Source organism: Chelon labrosus (genome assembly GCF_963514085.1).
Source record: "Chelon labrosus genome assembly, chromosome: 13".
Taxonomy (NCBI): Eukaryota; Metazoa; Chordata; class Actinopteri; order Mugiliformes; family Mugilidae; genus Chelon; species Chelon labrosus.
This window is the reverse complement of record NC_140346.1, coordinates 17,508,615-17,530,170: the sequence shown is the minus strand read 5'-3', so window position 1 is coordinate 17,530,170 and position 21,556 is coordinate 17,508,615. Positions and strand designations below refer to the sequence as shown.

Sequence of the window (21,556 nt, the reverse complement as noted above, 5' to 3'; positions counted from 1 at the left end):
TTGAAACTGTTTTTCTGTCTTCCAGCTCCCCTCATGGTCCTCTTTGCTGTTAATCTATATTGTTAGTGACTGAAGAGTCCAAGGTCAAAACTGTCCAAACAACCCACACGCAGACACTGTTTGCCCTGCAGTCCAAACAAATACCTAATGACAAGACCTGCAACGGACAAGAGGACAAGAAAGAAAACAAGACAAACAGACACAACGAGCGCCACAAAGAAAAGCAGAGCACCTAACGGAAGCAAAACCCTCCCTCTTTGCTTTCAGCCTGCTGCACACCTTTGAGCCTTTCTTGTAGCCCACCTTAGGAAAACATCCGTGCCCCCACACGACGCTGAGCCTTGTGTTTCCTTCTGTCTTTAATCTTAGTGAAAAGAGCTTTTAACAAGGCCGGGGAGGATGAGTGGATCTGCCAAGGAAGAACAAAGGCAGGGAGGAACTTGGAGAGATAGTAGCAGAGTGGAAGGCTCTGTAATTTATCACCTGTTGCCCTTGGGCGGTCCTGCACTCCGCACCCTGGGCTCTTTGTGATGTTGTCTTTGTGTATGTATATGCTAAATATGGTAAGGTGATGAATGATCGAGCAAATAACAAGAAAACGGCTATTCTTCGCCCATCCAAAACCTCAAAAGTCATTGCTTTCGGCAATTATTTCCACTGGAATGCAGTGTTCTGCTCGCCAGAGACGCCACATTTATGCATAACTCCCTTTACCACAAGCAGCTTTTGACATGACATATTTATGTACAGGTTTCTGGCCAGGGTGCTGAGGTTAGCACATGCACGGTGTGTAATGAGTTTCCAGGCATCTGAGGTGATGGCACAACATCATAAAATTTGTAAGAGAACATAATTAATGAAATATGAAGACTAAATGTACTGGAGTTAACTTCATGTTAACACTAGTCATGTCATGCTGAAGTCTCATTACTGGCTGTGCCGTTGAACCAGGTTCCATCACATTTTGCTTCCTTTAGAAAACTCAACTTGTCTCTGTCTGCCATCTTGTGGCGTGCCAATGCTCTTACAGACATATAACCCAAAATACGTTTGAATCAGTAATGCCTAGTTTTAGACGATAGAATAATCAGTCAGGTCTAATTAATATATATTGATTCACCTTTTACTTTCTGGATTAAAAAGTGGGTTTGAGAGTATATAGGTCTAAGGCTAGTATATACAGTCAATGGTCTAAGGTAGTGAGAACGGTAATCGTCATTTAATGCTGCCTTTACGTTCTCTAAAAGAAAATTAGATTTTTTATACTCAAGGCTACTTGAAGCAAATTTAAGTGAAATAATAAAAAGATTAAAGAGAAGATGAAGTACAAACAGATTATTTTTTTTTTAATATCTTCAGTTTAATTTATAAATAAACAATAGCATATTTTTGACAAATAATTAAATTAAGATATGTATACAGGAACGAACTCTCTATCTGATCTTGAAATACAATTCGTGCACTTTCCAGGCTCTCAGTAGTCGAGTGTAACAAAAAAGAGATGCCATATTTAATTACATCTTGGTTATGAAATGAAATCATGATATATCTTCAGCGCATTTGTCGAATTCATTCATATATTCTCTTTCTAAACTCCAACATGGCGAGTGACACGCGAACGCAACGCTACAAGAGTGCGCATGACGTAGCACGCAGCTGCCGTATTTGGTTGCGTCGGAGCAAAGGCAGCTAGGAAGGGATCAAGGAAACCTCTAGCATCGTAGATAAACACCCCCGAGAGGTGTGAAACCCAGCGAGCGCACAGCTGTCACAACACCAAAAAGAACAGTAAAAAGGTCCCGTTGAGTCCTTCATACAGCGAGGGTCAACATGTCTGAGACATACGGTATGTTTCGCAGGCTGCAATTTCCTGCTTGCTAGCTGTTACATATACATGCTCTGTGGTCTGATGAGACAGACTTGAGTCTTTGCTAGGCAGCTAGCTACGCGATTAGCTCAAGTTTAGCGGCTAGCGGGCTAGCTCGCCACCTCATCCTGCCTGTGGGTTGATAATTAGCATTCACTGTTGACATTTCATTCAGACGAGCCGGCGTCGTTTGAGCGCGTCGTGTGTGTGTGTTGACCTGACACCTCCGTCCTGTGATGGCGGAGCACGGGGCTCGGCTAAGCGGCCAGTTACACCAGCAAACAGATGGCGAGACAAGTTGTACAAACTTTGTAAAAAAAAACGCAGCATGTCGATACACGATGGACGAGCTTGCAGACGCCGAGGTAACCCGAGCTTGTTGGAAATTCAAGCCGAGTGTGTGGACCCTGTGTGCTAAAATGTTGTTGCATTCAATCAGACTTTTAAGTGCCGTGTGCCTTCACTTGTGAGGAGGGTGAAGTCGGCCACAAGGCCCCTAGGAGGAAGTTGGATGTATGCGGTTGATCATGAGTCTGTTACCTGTAGAGCTGCAGCTGCTAACTGTGTCACCAGTTTACCACATCTGTTCCCCTCCCGAATCAAAGCAAACCCACTTCTGCTATTCAGACAATCGAGATCACAAGTCAGAGCTGACAGGGGAAGCATGCCTGCACCTGTCTGTGTGAGCACATCACACTTTGACCACCATGGCTCCACACAGAAATGAATTGCTGAACTCTGCATGAATTCATTACCAGCTGATAGTATCAGGGGCCACAGTGGGCCTGACACCAGAGACCCGATTGTTTTGAAAGCCATCATCCTCTCCTGTTGCACTCTCAGACACACACTCGCCATCTGTTTCTGCTTGTACCCCGTCTCCCTCATTGCTCGTATGAAACATAATCCAGGAGGGCATTACATATATATGTAAAAGTGCCCGCGCTAATGGCAGCTGTAATAGCCTTTTTATTGATTTCTGACCCGGTCTCTTCTGGACGCCGGTGAGACTTGGCAAAAAAAACATATATGTGAAATGGTCACAGATGTGGTTTATATGAAAACAGTTAGGCGTGTTGTGGTGGTTTTTAAATGTGTTGGGAGCAGAATAATGTTAAATTAGACTGAAAGCAGATATTGGTGATAGTGTTAACCTATTTCTTTAGTCCAAATTGCTCCTGACAATACATACAGGAGTGCAGTTTTACTGTATTTGTCTAAAATGTTTAATCAGTTGCTTGCTCTATAAAATTTTTTTTTTTTTTTTAAAAATGCTCATCATATCATACTCTATAACTCTCCAGTTTCCATATTTTCCTTCATACCTTGAGCTGCAGTTTCCCTGTCTCCACCGCAGATGGAGAAAGACAAACATCTCTTGTAACATCAAGTCCAAAAGCCCTGTCCTACTATCTAGTTGTCAGGAAATGGGAGGACACGTCAGATATAATACCTAGGTAGATCTGGTCCTGAGTGTGTTGTCACGGTGTAAGTGAAGGCCGATAACAGTGTTGTTCAGTTCCCTCGGGGGGTTATTTAATATTGATGTGTAAAGAATACAATAGCCTGAAAGCTGCTGCTGTTGAGAGGGCAGCGCTGCGTGCCACTTCCCCCATCGCTTTGACGTATTGACAGCTTGATTGTTGTACGCAGATATCCGATGGGAATATATATATGATGCCTGGCAAGACGCTGAAAAGCTGAGGCAGGCTTTTAAAACCAACAGAGCTATTAGCCTTTGATTCTGTCGGTCCTGCTGTCAAGATCACTGACGACGTGCGGCTGAGATGCGGCGCCGACGGCTGTTGCAGAGGAGCACCGTAGACACCTTCGCTTCGCCGTTGACGCTTTGTTGCTGTGAATTTGACCTCTAGCTTGTGTTGTCTGAGGAAACACCCGCTTCAACAAACAATGGTGCACCATAAACTGAGCCGGCCGCGCCGCGCTGTGCCGTGTGTGTGTGTGTGTTTGTGTGTGTCTCGGCCGATGAAGGTGGCTCCAAGAGCACTGGCATAATGAGTTTAAATGTCACACAGGAATAAAGATCACCGTCTCGTCATACCGTCTCTCTTTTTTCTAAACTACTGTTTCTGTTGACCTTGCGTGGAGCTGAATATTCACAGGATGTTCACCTGTATCAACAGCAATCGCTAATCATTGGCCCGGCCAGCACTTCTTGCCTACAGAGCCTGCGATTAATCTTAAACCGAAAGTGCGCACCGTCTCCAAATTCCAACTGAAGCTGGCTCTCTGGAGGAAGGATTTACTTTGCAGTCCTTGTTTGCTCTCGCCGTCTCAGCAGCATCGCTTCTAAATTTATTTGTCCTCTTACTGTCCCACTCGTTGTTTATTTCCCTTTAAGCAAACAGGTAAATGTCTTTTTCTAGAGAGACCCGTCATTGCCAGTTCAACACAGCTCACTGACATGTGCCCACGGTTTTCACATCCTCAGTTATTTGTTTCATATCTCGTGCATCTAGTCTATAAAACTGGAGCACGGCATATGTGTGTAAAGTCCCACGGCACAATCTGCTTTTCATAGCACACAAAAGGCTGTCTGTCCTGTGGATGGCCTCGCACGTCGGGGGCCCTGAGTCTCCCTGGATCATATGTGTGGGTTGGGTTGTGCTCTCCTGAGCGAAGGCCCGCTCTCCACAACAACATCTGCACATCCAGCTGACTGGTCATTCAATCCCTTTGCAAAGCTGCTATGTTTAATAGCTCTAAAGCTTCAGCTTTGCTCTGATGACATGTTTTATTAAGTGCTGGTGCGTCTTCAAGGCTTTAGACACACATTAAATTAGAGTTGTAAGTGGCACGTATAGCGTGCAAGGCTTTGTGATTAGGCGGCTAATTTGGGTTTGGTGGATACTGTGAAAGTAGTAGCTCAATGGGATTAGGAGGAAATCTGAGGATTGTCTCTGAGGATGGAAGTGAAGTAGATTCTCCTTTGATGTCGCCACGGCGTTGATCTGTACCTCCTCTCCTCTGCTTCTAGACTTCCTGTTCAAGTTCCTGGTGATTGGCAGCGCTGGGGCAGGGAAATCCTGCCTCCTCCACCAGTTCATTGAGAACAAGTGTAAGTCTGAGATTTGCAGAACTCCTAATTGTATAAATACACAGACAAATCCACATGTGCATGAAATTATTGCAGTTGATGTCATTTCTGTTTGCGCTGAAATGACCCATACGTTCCTCTTGAGAAAGTTATTCATTAACTGCTGTGTGTAATCAAACTACAATCATTGCGATGAATTATGTGCCTATCCAGATTCCTGACATTTACAGTAGGTAATTATTGAGCCAGATAAATGTAACGCAACACCGCGGTTCTCTGGCTCAGACTGCCCCGCACAAACATGACCTAAAAAGAAAATACATACTCCTTGGAAAATTGTGAAGTTTTGTCATTTATTATAGTTAGAAGTGACCCGTCTCTGTATTATACAGTCCAAGAAAACACCTTGGCTAACCTAGTCTTCAAAGACAGAGTTAAATCTACGTCACTGACTCTATCAGCAAAACAAAATCAGAGCCAGGATTTATTACAGGGCTGTAGAAGTACTGTAATTTAATGTGCACTTTATAGCACATTGTTTGACCATCAAGAATCACAACTGCGAAGACCTTGATAAGTAAGCTAGTAGGTAAATAAATTAGCCAGTAAGTTCAGAGGATGGTTCATAACTAAAACCTTTATAGAAGCAGCAGCACACCAACGTCTCCATTATGTGCATACCTTTCCTCATTTTGTAAAAAATAAAAGCCTAGTCTCATTACTCCAAGAGCTGTGCCGCCGTCAGCTTCCCCTGTTTCACTTTCCTCTCTCTGTTCCCGTTGCAGTCAAACAGGACTCCAACCACACCATTGGCGTGGAGTTTGGTTCCAGGGTGGTCAACGTCGGTGGAAAGACGGTCAAACTGCAGATCTGGGACACAGCTGGGCAGGAGCGTTTCCGGTACAAGATTTCCTACCATTAAGGGTTTGGCAGTCTTTCTAGAAATGCACGCAGCGTCAAACAGTTAACCACACTGGTGCATGGAGACGTCACAGTTTCATGTTAGCTACAAGTGATGTAAAGAGTACCTGACTGATATTAGTTAAAAGCAGTCTATCACCTTCTCCAGTCAAATTTTACTGATACTGTGAACGTTACATTCTAATCAAGATTTCTGCCTTCCCTCTGCAGTTCTGTGACACGCAGCTACTACAGAGGAGCAGCTGGAGCGCTCCTCGTCTATGATATCACCAGGTAAAACACTGAAACCGCGACAGTACATTTATGTAACAGACTGAACATTTACCCATAATTCAAGTCTATAATGTTTTTGTTTTCATTAAAAGGCTAAATAATCCTTAAAAACTGTCAGAAAATATGCCACGTCATAGTCAGAGGAAGCGGTGACATTGATATCTGGCTGCACTTGAAATTGATGTTTACTGATGCGTGCAGCCTAACTGTGAATGATATTCCATTTTACTTGCTTTATTTTTTTACCTCTATGCGGTCTGTGTTGCGTAACAGCCTATAGCTGTTATATAGCTTCCATACCACCTCTGAAAATTATGCAGTTTGATGACAAAACATGTAGATAATACGAGATATGAAGACCGGAACCCTCTCGCAGACCTGTGTTTCATAAGCTCTGGTCTGTGACAGAGGGGATGTGAAATTGAGAGTGAGTGAATGCCGAAATGGAGAGAGACAGGAATTTAATACAGTTTGTGTTTGTAAGAATGTATGGGCTTTTGTGGAGGAGGCGGAGTGCAGAGTGGCAGGAGCTGTAATATAGAGGCATCCTCTGGCAGGCGGCAGCACAGGTCCATCACGGAAAGTGTCACCGCAGGTAAAAACAAGGAGAGTGCAGAGAGAAAACTACAGGGGGGAGAAAATGTAAGAGAGTGAGTGGGTGATGGAGTCATTTATCAGTTTTTAAAGGTAAAAGGGTCGGCAGAAAGATGGACATTTAAGGTGGCTGAGGGAAGGTATACACTGATCAGCCACAACATTAAAACCACTGACGGGAGAAGTGAATAACATTGAGCATCTTGTGACAATGCAGTATTCCGCTGGGAAACTTTTGGATCTGGCATTTGTGTGGATGTTACTTAGACATGTAGCACCCACCTAGACCAGACCAGGCACCCCCACCCCATAGCAATGACACTCCTTGATGGCAGCAGCCTGACACAGACACACACGCAAAAACAGTTTAGGAACAACTCAAAAAAAAACATGCACAACAGCACAAGGTGTTGACCTGGCCTCCAAATTCACAAGATCCCAAACTGATCTGTGGGATGCACTGGAACAAGCCTAATCTACACAGCCCCCTCCGCTCAACCCATAGGACCCAAAGGCCCCCACTAACAGGATTCTGTTGCCAGACACTGTGATGAGTCAGAACTGTTTTGTAGGCACAAGGGAGACCTTCACAATATTGGAAAGGTAGTCATAATGTTATGCCTGATCCATGGGGGTTATGTGCAGCATGCTGCGCCCGAGTCCATCAGCGTCCACATGAGGAGTTACTTAGGTCATTCTGTGGCTGTTTGTAAAAGGCAGCTGTTTAACATCACCGCGCAGACCTACACCCTTCTGCTCAGCTCGCCGGGCTCATGTTACCACGGACACCACAGCCCCGTCTCCTTGGTAACCAGCGGCTTCAATGCAAAATAAGTTTTCCATGAAAGTTCTTTGACTCCTTTGTCAGTGTCCAGCAGACTGCTGCATATTCTAGCAAGACTATTGTTGTGCACTGAATAGTGAAGCTTGTACTCTCTGTTTCAGAAGGCATACTTGTTCTGAATAGTGTGTAATTAAATGTAAAGATATTATTTACCATAAAAAGTAGTGAGTACTCCAGACACTAGCTTTGGCTGAGCGTGCAATTCTCTTTGTGCTACTTTATCGGCGGGTCAATTGAGCTCAGCGTGTTAAAGTTAAGGGCGAACACTAAACTGTCCCGTCTTGTGTTACAGTCGAGAGACGTACAATGCTCTGACCAACTGGCTGACAGACGCACGGACACTGGCGAGCCCCAACATTGTTATAATCCTGTGCGGCAACAAGAAGGACCTGGACGCGGACAGGGAGGTGACCTTCCTGGAGGCCTCGCGCTTCGCTCAGGAGAACGGTGACCGACGTTAAATTGATAGCCGCTGCACATTTCGAGTCTGAATTCGTCTCTTAATGTTCCTCTCTTTCTAATCGCCTGCGCAGAGCTGATGTTTCTAGAGACGAGCGCCCTCACGGGTGAAAATGTCGAGGAGGGCTTCCTGAAATGCGCTCGCACCATCCTCAACAAGATAGAGTCAGGTACGCTTTGTTTTTGGTTTGTTAAAGAGGTGTGTCTGAGTCGGGTGTTTGAGTTAGAGCGTGCAGACGTTTGAATGTTTTTATAAGAGCTGTGCTGCTTGATTGCATAAAGATCTACAGGAGTGATCTAATGTCGTTAGAAAGCTTGAATGTAATTTAAAAATAGGTTTAGCAAGATAAGGTTTGAAGCCTTGAAGGCACTGGCACAGCTGTCTGCTAGTCCAGCCTAATCCAGCAAATACAACTTTAACAAATAGTAACTAGTAGATTAATGCAAATGTCTCCGCCTCCAGGATCTCGGCTTTGTCTGTTTTTTTTTTTTTTTCCAGACCTTCAGCTCTGGTTGAGTTTCAAACCAGGGCTCTAAAGTCTAAAAGTCATCTCTGAAGCAGCAGTGCAATGCGAGTGCAAATGTGTATCTGCTTAACTTTTGCCCTTTCAAAACTCAAGTTCCAAAAGTGTTTTAAAATCAAATGCACAGCAGTTTATCCTGTACAAGCTTTCAAACTCCTACAACAGGAGTGACAAATTAGACACTCCGATTTGACTTTCAAAACACTATGCAAACACGGAGCATGGCCACTTGGGTTAGAGGTGAAATATCTCAAACAAGTTCAACCGGATGATCTGGATGACTGAGAATTTTCACATACGCCGAGTTTCAACTTTTCCAAACATTTTGAATTATGTCACGATTATAAAGCCGTAAGGTCCTGCCTGTAATAGAGCTCATATGAACTCAGAGGTGACATTTCTCTCTTCTCTTTGAAGGCGAGTTGGACCCAGAGAGGATGGGTTCAGGTATCCAGTATGGAGATGCTTCCCTGAGGCAGCTGCGACAGCCGAGAGGCACCACAACGCAAAATAAGCAGCAGTGTAATTGCTAGGGGGCCCCGACCCTCACCTTAGCCCACAGGCCCACACAGACAGGGCGCCCCCTACAGGTCAGTACCAAACTCGAGCTGAAACTGAGACGCTGTTAAATAAATGACTTAATAATTAAATTGCTAACGTCCCCGTCTTTGCTTTCTTCTCAGCTCCAGGTGTTTTTTGGTGTGTGCGACCCTCCTCCCCGCACTCTCACACACCCTGGATCACCTCGATGAGTAGTCGTGGAGATCACTGCGACCCCTGACCTCCGGTAAGAGTCCACTTCTGAACCTGAGGGGTCCGTTTTGTCCCCGCATCTGGACAGAACAACCCCGCAGTGTGAACATTATGGGATCATGAAGAAGAGAAACCTACGTCTCAGTTACTTACCAGACAAGGAGAAGTCGGGGGGGGGGGGGGGTTTGTGTGGGCCGCCCCGCTGTTGTTTTATTTCTGAGCTTTGTTTTTATCATTCTGGTTTTAATGACCCCAAAAAAGGCTTTCTGCGTTTGCACATCATTGTTTGTAAATTATTATTCTCGTGATATTATTATTTTTAAATATATCTGCGCGCGTTTTTCACCCACCCTTGCCCAAAATTATTCATCGTTTGAGTTTGAGCCTTGATAAAGACACTCCTTGATCGTTTGGTCATAAATTCATCCTGTCTTTGATAGTGAAGTGGCAAACCGTCTTTAAGTGTGTCCTCTTATAAGAAATTTTGCATTGAACCTACTGTTATTGAGATTTATACCAGATGCAGTGCTAATCCTTCCAAAGTTATTGTCAAGTAGTACTTCTAATTTGATTTAAAAAGGAAAATCGCTAATCAGAGGATTTACTTTGGCCCATTTGTAAAGACCAGGACTTTTAATCACTCCTAAAGGTATTATATTGAGTCCTACATTGAGCATCGGCCTTAGTAAATATAAAGAGCCGCCATGTGTCCAAGCTGTCAAAGGGAATCACTCTACCACCACATAGGAAAGCCTGTGGGTCCCGATTAAAGCACAAAGAAGAGAAGTGTTTCTCTTTATTTCATCCAAAGGTCCTGTAGATTAAGCTTTATCAGATTTACACCATGTTTACGCCCATGTGTCTCTGGTCCTATTTACGGCGAAAGATTAGAAAAGAGTCATCAATCCCACACTGTTTTCAACTCCTCCTGCCTGGCTTGTTTTTTTGTTTTCCTCTGACCTCGTTTTTGAGTCACGCTGCCCTAGATGCACATACTGTACAAGGGACGTCACAGAAAACCACAGCTGGTTATGCCTCGGCGTTGTGTTTAGGAAACATTCGATCCTCCCACTCAGTTCCTTTTTGACATCCTTCCAGGTTGTAAGAGCATCTTTAGCAAAAGTCAGGATTGTCTTTGTTAGGCACCAAAAAAATAAAAATAAAAAACGTGCTCTGCTGTAATGCCGCAGAGTTTTTTCAGAGCCGAACCCAGATGTTTTAGAGCAGACCCTGTATTCCCCCCAGAGTGAAAGAGGGAATTTCCACTAAGACGTGGTTTCCTCTTTGCTCGTAACACTGACGGCATGTTTTGCGGTGCTCCGAGGAGGAAAAATTCGGCTTCCCGCCCTGCTGGTGAGTCGACGGCGCAGTTCGTGCCTGAATCACTGAGAGAGCAGGTCGCACCGACCCAGCTGAGGAGAGGAGATGAAAACGAACAGCCGGGCAAACTTATTTCCCAAAGTCGCCGTCATCAGACGTTAGCATATGTCCTCCCGAGACGAACCATATGTGTTTAAGCCTAACGAGCCAGCGCAGCGAAGGGAGAAAGATGGAAGAGCTGGTATAGGATCTCAAGAGACAGATGGTCAAAACATGCTGCTTTCATAAAATATTTGCATTGTGATAATTCGTCCTCCTTCTGCAAGTGCACTTTTACGTTAGACTTATTTTAATTGTTTTTTTTGTTTATATACGCTGTAACTATAGAATTGTACATTTTGTTTTACTTGAACTGTATACTGTAATAAAGATTTCAACTGTAGATGTTAATCATTTCTTACTAAATAACAACTGAGACGACTTAAGCTGACTTCCTTGTTTCTGCTGTGTCTTTGCACGGATGCAGCGGTGATGCGAAACTCCTGCTGACAGATTTGTTTGTTGCTCGCTGTAACAGGATGTTGACGTCGCCGTTCAGCGGCAGCTCTGATCACGCATATTTACAGGTCGCCATCTGGGCCCTGGTGAATCCCTTTCGCTTGCACCCATCTGTAAAGTATTTACTGTACAGTTCATTGATAAGCAATCATCAGAATAGCCATATGATCATCACTCTCACTTATTCAGTCGTGATGAGCGCAATCCAACTCAGTTGTTGCTTAGTAACCAATGTTATATACCCATCCTAAATACTACTGTACATCTCAAGTAACCCATCCTTGTAAATAAGATTTGTCTATTGTCTATTGAGGGTGAGTGTTGCTCATTGATTGTAATGATTATGCAATTCCCAGTAAACTGCTTGTTTTTCAGTTAATACCTTTGTCTCCTGGATGTTAATGTTCATATCATTAGGCCTCTGTAAAAAAGACTCAATTTGAGTCTGTTAAAGTGCATCATCTAATAGTAAATCTCACGCTGTCCTGCGAGAGGCATTTACGCAGCAGGTTTATAGCCAGCCGACGTATTGGACCTTGAAATTTAACAATGGAATCTAGCGTACGTCCGTGATTCATTTGCCTCGTCCGCCATCCTTCAGTCGGGTCATTTCTCCCAAAGGTAGTCGGGTTGAGGTTAGGATATCGGAGGACTCGTATGATGAAGAGTAAATGCCCTCCGTGTCCAATTGTCTGGATTTATGCTCTCGGGTCGATGGGGCAACAGCTAGAGTGGTTTAATGTAGCTGGAGTGGATATATTGACTGATTTATTGATCCTAGACAGGCTGTCAGAATGACCTCATAACCATGCTGAATAATTTACTGCGGGACAGCGGGTTGTCCTGCCACTAGATGGTGCTAAAACACTGGACAGAAAAAGCTTAGGGTCGTGTATTTTTCCTTTATAGCGTAATTCCCTTCATATCGTTTTATAATTACATGGTTATAAAGATTGAGAAATCAGTGGATAGTTAAATAAAAATTGGATTTTGACTGAGTGAAAGGCAGAAATGGTTGTATCATGTAATCTGTTTATTATTTACACAAAATGGGACTTTATGATGTAGGAAGTTGAACTGGAGACATCAATACACACATCTTCCATCAACAAACTCACATGTGGACCAGAAGGGGAGCGGTACATATTTCACCATTGGTTAATCATTTAAAAAAGAAAAAAATGAAATACAAAAGTTCAACGACATGTGAAACCACCTTTGTGACTGGATATTATTCAAATCAAAGAGCAGGACAATCTCAAACATTTAAATCCAGTAAAAGGGACATGAAATAGGTGTGTTTGTCAGACTTCATGAGCTTGTAACGAATGTGTTAATTTCACAATATTCAACACAGGATTCACTGTATGTACACACCATAGCATACAAAGCAAACGTCACATCACTGCTTTATGTTAAACACACTTTCCGCGTCCGGGTCTGGTTCCATCTGAGCTGTTTGAGTGTTTTAAGAGTGACCGACGAGCACCACTTGACGTAACGAGCCGCCTCAAATGATCTGGATGATTTTAGATGCAATGAAAATCATTACAGCTCCAGAAGAGCAAGCAAACGATCTAATGTAAACCACACTGTTTATCATCATCAGCCGTGAGGATGTCTGACACAGTACAGGTTGGCGTAGCACCACCGTCAAAATGGCACTCAATCTGAGTACTCTCCATTTAATTATGAACGGGTCAATTGTTCTAAAGGGCTTTTGACTTGTGGTTTGCTTGTACTGTGATCCGTAGATAAATCACAATGGTCCTGATGAATACCATAACTCCTCCAGGGCCGGTCTTTATGTGGATTTACAGAAATTCTCGCTGCACATGAATCACTGTCGGCGGCCTCTTTCTTCTGTGGTGCTCGTTAGTTAAATTAGTGCCATTAAATACATGTTTAGGTAAATGAGAGGAGGAGGAGGAGGAGGAGGGCAGGACAGAGCAGTGTCACACTGCATAGATATAATCACTAACAGGTTACTATATGAAATAACTTCTAATTTCTGCAGCCTCTGGCTTTGGGAAATAAAGATATAAAGTTGACCGTAGCTTAGTCAACGTATGAAATGTTAACATGTGGAATGTACTGTATAGCCTTTATACGAGATGACACCCTCAGCAGGAGGAGGGCTACAGACTATTGCAACATATATGATAAACAGGTTAGTTGAACTTGCGCGTAAACAACATTGTGTTATTTATCTTCTAAACCAGCCCCCACATCCTGAAGTTCTCCTAAAGTGGTGGCTCTGTAGAAGCAGGAAAACGATAGGGGGGGATTCTTTCCAGAGTGATGTTAAAAACAAGGAGGAGGTTGCGAGCCAGGGCGGCAGACAAAGTGGACAGGCTGGACAGATGGTTGCTCATTATCTACTCAAGCGACTGGAGCATGAGGAGCTGTTTGAGGACCTTGGTCTGACTGGTCTCCCTGATTTCTCCTGCCAGGAACATCTCATCCACCACCGTGTACACCTTGAAACACAGACGCACAGACGGTGAATCAGACGAGAGGCGGTCCAACAGTGTGATGAAAGGAAACCGAGAGGATTAGGACAATGCAGGACAAATAGCACTAGCCTGTAATCAGTGTTGCAAAACTCCCCTTCTTTGTTACTTAACTGTAAACATAACTGGTGGATGACTAAAAGCCTAAAAGCAAGCAGGATTTAACTTGACAGATGTGACAGGATAAATCAGTTTTCTTTCAGCACGCCTGAATAAAGCAGGTAACTGAGCTCAAGATATACTTTTGGTTTTTCCTCCAGTGTGTCAGTTTCTGGTTATGAGTTGTCAGACGTGAGCAAAAGGACTACCAGCAGATTCGTATTATGATAAGTATAACACCCACTAGAATTATTTAATTTATTTTCACTGAATAACTGTTCTAGCAGTGAATATTATACCAGTTGCCATGGCACGTTGATAACATTTTATCATCTGACTTTTGTCCTCCTTTGTTGAAGTTAATTATAAAATCACTTAAAAATAATCTCTTTATAAGTCCTTACCTTGTAGAAGTTGAACACAAGGTCCAGTTCACACACGTTGTGAAAATACTCATTCAGCACCTTTGAGGAAGAGTACAAAACGCGAGGGTTTAATTCGATCACATAGCAGACATGAAATAATTAAATAATCTACTTAAACAACACAAAGATACACGGCAATTATAAAGCTTTATGTGAGGAATTTGTGACAAAATGCGCAATGCACAGAATGACACCGTGGTAGCGAATGCATCCATTTAACAGCCATGTAATAAGATGATTTCTACTCCAAGGACATCTGTCAGAAATACGCCAGATTGAAGTTAATGCGATTCTGGTCACATCTTGTTTCCGCAAGGGACCGTTTTAAACACAGTGTCATTTACAAAGTACAGCACAGTATTACTGACCCTTTGTTAACAATTTGCTACCGTGAATGTTAAAACCAGACGCTGAGCAAATCCAACTGTGAGCTGATGAGCAGTTCAGCTCGGTTTATCCCAACGTGAGAGCTGGGACTGTAACAGCCATTTAAAAAAAACTAAAAAAAACAAACATCTGCTGTTTTGTGGACAATAACAAGCTTACAAGATAGAAATTAGGACGGTGAAGCACATTTTATAAATGCACTTACATGAATTCCTTCATAGTCAAACATTAGATGAAGTGACCTTCACTCCTGAGCGCCCTGGACCGAAAATGGTCTACTGTTTGTCTAAGCCTAAACCAAACACCAGATTGTACCTTAAGCTCGCTATTTCAGTTGCTACTATTTGATTTAAGAACTGAATATAATTGGCCACACTGCAGCTGTTTAATGTGTCCACATAAAATCCATCGTATGCTAATTAAGTCCCTGGTTAAATCAGCTAATACGATAACTTACTAACCACCCATATGCAATCATTTTAGTCTACAAGTCTACAGCATATTTTTTGTAACACTGTGCATTCAGCTACTTATTCCAAAATGTAGGTTATAATTCAAAGAGCAGCAAAGCACTTCAACATCTAATCAGATTATTAACTTCTTTAGAAAAAAACTTGTACAAGTGTGACTTTTTTTTATTCAAGGATGTATGTTGTTACTTTGTCAGAGACACAAACGACAACAGCGCGTACTACTGTGTCAGGCAATGACACACTGCCGTTATGCCAAGGACAAATTAAGACAAGAGAAAAGATCAATGCAGGTTGACGTGTCCCGGTGTTCCAGGTCACATTGCACCTCCTAAAGCGCTCGTTTTATTTTTTTTTGTTTTTTGTTTTTATCAAGAACACACCGTCACATGCACGTCTGTCGTTACCTCAGCAAACTGAGTCATAACTCTGTTCACACTTTTAAAAATGGATCAAAATATGAACCACAACCTCCATCACATATCATCCTGAGTTCGTTTGTTTCTTATGAATGTTTATTTCAGCAATAAAGCCTCAATAAAGTAATCATAACTAACTACTCACTTACTTGAGCCAGCTGTTTGGCTGCAGAAGCACCTAATGGGGCAACATGGACACTGGCAAGAGGTAAGTATGCTAACGCTACTACTGTGTAACAACTGTTATCATTATATGTTATACAAGTAGCAGGCTGTTGCTGGCCAATGCAGTGTTCCAGTATCTGCGCAGTCAGTCACTATCAAACCCTGTTTGTAATAAGCGATCAATTTATTTTATTGCTGAGGGCTTATTTCCAGCATCACTTGACCTTGCATGAGCTAACACTGACTCCTGTCACCACTGACACACCCAGGCCTGTAAAATAAGAGTGACGGCATGGGAAGCGTGTTTTGTCATTTATTCTGAAACAAGAATGTCATGCTAAATGTTTACACTGTCGCTCATTTGTTGTCCTCGCAAATAACAAAGTAATAATCCATATATTTTGCTCAGGACAGAACTTGACATTTATTACGGTGATTTAGATAACACTGCGGCATCACACGGTTAACGTGGATACTCCTTTATATGTCGCCCATAAACTTGAATAATTTTACTCGAGTCCTTGCTTCCCACGAGAATGCTGCTGGTTTGATATTTAGGCAAGACAGAGGGTAAATTCTGAAGAGACATTCCTGAAAACAGTCAGACCATGAGAACTAAATCATCATAGTTCACTTACTGCGTCTATATGTCATGTGTTGTGCGTTCTAATTACCTCTACAAAGTTGTGGATTCCCTCGAGGTATGCCAGGTTATTATCAGTCACGTCCACACAAATACAGAAGTACAGGCCAGCGTAACGCCGGTAGATGATCTTGAAGTTCCTGAACTGTGAGAACACAAATAAATCCCTTTTAACGACTAGTCTCACATATTATGACAACAGCAGAAGCATAAACAGGGCTGAAGCTCCCAGGCACACCCAGAACATTTCTAATAACTCTGAAGCAAAATACATAGTAAAGCTACTCAGTAGACAATGTTTTTTTTTTACTTCTTTGGGGTTATACTTTTTCCAAATTACTTTTGATTTTTATGTGCTCGTTGAAAATGCTTGTAATGTGTACAGTGAACTAGACATGACATTGATTTTAAACAGTGTGACTTCAATCATTATACAAAGTTTAAGTAGGGGCATGTCACAGAACCACATGTAAAAAAAAAAAAAAACGACAACCATATAAACCACGCATGCATACATATGATACCAATAATCCCATACCTCCACGAAGTTGGTGTGCTTGGCATCCCTGACAGTAACCACAGCATGCACTTCCTCGATCAACTTCTGCTTTTCATCATCGTCAAACTGCATATACCATTTGGCCAATCGTGTCTTCCCTGCTCGGTTCTGGATGAGGATAAAGCGGATCTTTGGGATACACAAAAAAATAAAAAGATTAGCGTTGCAGCAGCAATACTATAGTCTACAAAGACACATGTCCTTGATGTCTACATTCAAATAATTTCAGACAGACCAACATTTTGAGACACACAGGATTCACAGATTAACTACTTACTAGTATCTCTCATTACTTTAATGGCTACTCCTGTCTCCAGTTTATAATCTAACCACCAGTTCTTAATGTTAACCCATAGTAATTGTATATTGTAACTGTCTACAGTTATAACTAGATAAATACTAGTAGCATTAGCTTAGCTCACGTAAAAGAGCTTACGCTAAACCACACCCATTTATTTTCACGACATAATTGTGCAGGTTCTCGACAAAGTCAGAATTATTGTCATGCGAATTATTTCAGCTGAGATGTACTTAATATATGTGGGGAAAATATCGTGACTTCACATCTTTGGCCTAACAGCTAGCTAACGTTTGCTACTGACTGAATGAAGAGGTTATCTGGCTAACTCTCAAATGCTAGCCTACCGGAGGTAGTATGCTACTAGCATGAGAAGAAAACAGAACAATGTTAATTTGTGACATATTTACCATTTTCGTCTCCTAAATATGGACCTTAGATGCTCCAGAATAGCACGTTCCTGAGCAAATATACACTGACTTTACATTAATACATCGGTACTTTCTCGACCGCTCGTCCGCTATCTTCCCCAGGCTAACCGGAAGCGTAAAACTACGCCAAGTTACGTTGCATGATAGGGAATGTAGTTTTTGCTGCCATATTTCGAACCTATGGAATACGATACAGAACTACAATGACCAGCGTCTCACGGCAACGTCAGTTGTTAAGTCGCGCTTTGGGTCACATGAGAAGCCGTTAGTGTTATTTATTTATTTATTTATTATTATTTTTTTATTTTTTTGCAGGTTTTGGGGTCTTTTTCAGCTTGTCTTTCTTTTTTGTGTGTAGTTACAATGTTAACAAACATTTAAAAAAAAAAAAAAAAACGTGCCACTGAAAATGTCCACCAATTTAATAATAATATAGTCTCTATTTAAGTATTGTAAAAAAAAATCTAAAACTCAAGTATGTTTACCATACAAATAGATGCCATCTTGGTTTTTAAATAAACCACATCTTAATAATTTACTGTGTGTGGTTGTGTAATCTGTGTGTCACACAGATTATTTTAATATTTTTTGCAGAATGAAAAGGTGGCAATATATATTTAGATTACTTGTGGTTGTTTTCTGCAGAGTCAGGGCTCAGAGTTTGTTTACTGGTCTGGCAGGGCAGCCAGTTCACCGCAGAACATTGCCCAGACAGTTTGGACAGCTTGCCTCTGAGTGTTCTGGGCGTTTAGGGAGTCAGAGGGGGATGGGGGAACTGTGATTGTCAGGGATTGCACAACTGTGAGTGGAGGAATGTGCTTGCCCTTGGGACCCAGAAATATTTCAGCTGCAAATGCAGAGACGGTCGAGGTGGGTTAGAGAAAAAAAAATAAAAATAACATGAAAGGGAAAACCAAACAGTGAGTAAACATAAAGTGTGGAGTTTTTCTTGCTTTCAGATGTGTATTGATACTGGTCTGCAGCTACTGTGGTGATATACAGTATAAAGACTGAATAGCTTTGTGTGTCATAATTGAATAGCTAAAGAAACAACAGTTTTGTGATAGGGCCTGGGTCATGCTGAAAAAAAACAGAGGTAGAAGAAAGGGGCGTAAAACAGAAGCAGATTATTCAACCAAAACTTTGACCCTTGTTAATCTTGCTCCGTGTTATTGGGGTCATGCAAATATTGCTGAGAACACAGTGACTAATGTGATTGGACAGAAGCTTGTGGACTTATTCAAACGGAGGACACTGCACCTTGAACCCTGCTTGACTGTGTATTTAATGGTGGGTCACATTTCAAGCGGTCAAAGCACACAGTGCACTTAATACATTACAACTTTACATCTCACATAGGAGCAACAGAGCTGCTTTCTCTTTACAGATGATTATTTCTCAGGTTTCAGTTTCGCTATTCAACACCCCAGGAGTTTAAAGTCTACCAACATTTACAGTGACTGTAACTTAAAAGACAAGGTCCAGACACAATGTCTCTATTGTTTACAGGGTGCAGTGTTTCAGTCTTGAATGTCTCCTAAAATTGCCAAATTCCATTTCAAAACAATAAACCGAGTTTTACAGCCACATGAACTATTTGTTTTCATATCACACTGAGTTTAGATTACCAGATTGAAACTGCATGTTTTCGGAAGTTCAAGGAAGGACTGACAGGCAGCGAGAGAATTTCAAGAGAGGGTCCCACTGCAAGATACTAAACATCTGTTTGAGCTGTTAGGCTGTTGTCTTGTATATTTCACTCCAGATATTTCCACACGGTGGAAATAGCTTCACTTTCTTCCTCGGAAGCTTCAATTTATTCCTCATTCAGAGGCTGCAATAATCAGTACAATGAGGGTAAACCAATTCACAGTTACTCTTCTGATGGCTCCCTGAACAACAAATATAATTAAGACTAACCTTTGAGATGATTGATTTTCTTAGGAAAGGTATTAAATGTTTCCACTCTCTGCTGCTCAATAAGGTTTAAGGCAGGAGTCTTGGGGTGAATGCACAACAAATCCATTATACGTGATGCAGCCATGGAACATTAAAATCTGCTGGGGGGAAAACTAATGTCTGATTTTGTACAGGGAAATTGGGACCGGTTGTGGAAGGAAGTGGTGTGTGAGAGGGCAGGAGGGCAAAAGGACCAAAATAAAGTCCGTTAATTACAACCATGATAACATGCTCCTTTTTTTCCATTACACACATGGTGTTGAAGTAGAGCAAGCTGGAATAAATCAGATAAGAAATTATAAATAAACTGTGATCTATCATAAAGCCATATATGCCAATATCAGATTTAGAGAAAAGAAAAACTCACATCAAGCCTTACTTAGGCCACACTGAAAGGTTTAAAGTGTATTTTTGCTTAAAGTAGCCACATGTAATCATCCACAGTGAAACATGTAACACCATAATAAGAATACTCCATTAAAGAAGGGTTCATAATTTAACTCAATTAAAAGAAAAAGAAATGACTGCATAAGAAGCTAAATATACTTAAATATCAAGAGTTAGAGTACTATTTATAGAACGCAGGCCTTCTCAGAGTGTGATATTATTACTAAGGATTTAATGTTGTAGCTGGTCAAGGTGAAACTTTATACACTGTTAGGTAGTTTGATGCCTTGCAGAGCATCGTGATGAGAAAAAATGAAAATGCTGTCTTTATCTTTATCTACTCCATTAATAATGTTGTTGTATGAGTCACTCTTGACAATTGAGCGCATTCTTTGGTTTTAAGATAATACTTATCAACCACTGAAACCATAGAAAAATGCACTGTATTGCCAACACTATAAGCGTACACTCACGTGCCAGTTCATTAGGTACACTAGTGAAAACAAGTTCATTGTAATGCAGCTGTCCTACATTAAATGGTAAATGGCCTTGTTTTTATATAGCACTTTTTCTACCTATTGGTACTCAAAGCGCTTTACAGTCACAGACGCATCTACCCATTCGCTCACACAAACACACACACATTCACACACCAGTGCCACGCAACTGGGGGTTCAGTGTCTTGCTCAAGGACACTTCGGCATGTTGCCTATTCCCGGGATCGAACTGCCAACCCTCATGGTTCACGGACAATGGAGGGTTAATGGAGTATTCTTATTATGGTGTTACATGTCACAGCATCTTAGCTTCATGTAGATTTATAGTATTGAATTGTATTGTGTTGCACCTACACGTGTCTCTATTATTTTGACAACCCCGTAGAAGTCAGCGGGTTGGGCTAAATAACAGAAACATCTTTGTGTTTAATTCAGTCCAGTTTAACAGCATCCTCCAGAATTGCCAGTTGAATTGCCACCTTGCTTATGCGTGGCAACATAAAATGTCCATTATAACAGTCATGAAGGAGGATTTAGTGCAGGACTGCTATTGTATCAAGCACTCTCTTTCACCAGTATACCTACTGTTTTGGCGAGTGACTTTAAATCATATCTCATATTTCATATCAGATTTACAACACCAAGATGGGGCTAAATAACAATAAATAAATAAATAAAGTGAAACATTTCTATGTGAAATGTGATGAAAGTATAAAATAACAGAAATTCCCCCAGAAAAAGCAGCAGCACCGAAAATTGTAGTTCATTTCAATACGTTGTATTTCGTTGTTTTACCGGACAAAGGCAATAAAAACTTCTTTCTTGTTCTTATATATCTGTCATTGTTACGAATGCATTTAAAAAATCTCAGATATTATTTATTATTTATTTATATCTACGGGATATTTTAGTTACTTGTTTTGCTGATTAAAATTTTAATTATGTGCATTATTTTTTTTATTTTTATTTTTTTATTAATGTAGCTAGTCCCTATTTAATGTGTAGTGATGAACAGCGTATCACAGTGTGCGTTGTGTTGTAATTGTGTCCATGAACCGCTGGGCGAGACTCTCTCCCTCTCTCTCCCTCTCCCTCTCCCTCTCTCTCTCTCTCTCTCTGCTCTCAGTGAATAG

At 41.7% G+C, this 21,556-nt stretch overlaps 2 protein-coding genes across 2 annotated transcripts; one reads left to right on the top strand and one right to left on the bottom strand.

The window, feature by feature from the left end:
* Positions 1–1,627: 1,627 nt before the first annotated feature.
* rab4b (RAB4B, member RAS oncogene family) lies at positions 1,628–11,550 on the top strand. The gene is made up of 8 exons (XM_084558973.1): positions 1,628–1,846; positions 4,866–4,946; positions 5,711–5,825; positions 6,057–6,119; positions 7,850–8,004; positions 8,091–8,186; positions 8,958–9,130; positions 9,224–11,550. Exons 1-7 carry the CDS (start codon positions 1,831–1,833, stop codon positions 9,071–9,073), a joined length of 642 nt encoding a protein of 213 aa, XP_084415099.1. The 5' UTR covers positions 1,628–1,830; the 3' UTR covers positions 9,074–9,130; positions 9,224–11,550.
* Positions 11,551–12,186: 636 nt separating this feature from the next.
* ap2s1 (adaptor related protein complex 2 subunit sigma 1) lies at positions 12,187–17,721 on the bottom strand. Its single transcript, XM_084559149.1, has 5 exons — positions 17,560–17,721; positions 16,831–16,980; positions 16,324–16,437; positions 14,188–14,247; positions 12,187–13,651 (listed from the first exon to the last, which is right to left on the bottom strand). The coding sequence occupies exons 1-5, from the start codon at positions 17,560–17,562 to the stop codon at positions 13,550–13,552; spliced, it is 429 nt and encodes a 142-aa protein (XP_084415275.1). The 5' UTR covers positions 17,563–17,721; the 3' UTR covers positions 12,187–13,549.
* Between the last annotated feature and the right edge of the window lie 3,835 nt (positions 17,722–21,556).

Bases quoted from the DNA above. Each gene is read 5' to 3' on its own strand.
- rab4b (XM_084558973.1), top strand. The intron at 5,826-6,056 runs GTACAAGATTTC...TTCCCTCTGCAG, and splicing joins GCTGGGCAGGAGCGTTTCCG to TTCTGTGACACGCAGCTACT. The intron at 6,120-7,849 runs GTAAAACACTGA...CTTGTGTTACAG, and splicing joins CTCGTCTATGATATCACCAG to TCGAGAGACGTACAATGCTC.
- ap2s1 (XM_084559149.1), bottom strand. The intron at 16,438-16,830 runs GTATGGGATTAT...GTGTTCTCACAG, and splicing joins AGCACACCAACTTCGTGGAG to TTCAGGAACTTCAAGATCAT. The intron at 14,248-16,323 runs GTAATTAGAACG...TCTTCCTCAAAG, and splicing joins GAATCCACAACTTTGTAGAG to GTGCTGAATGAGTATTTTCA.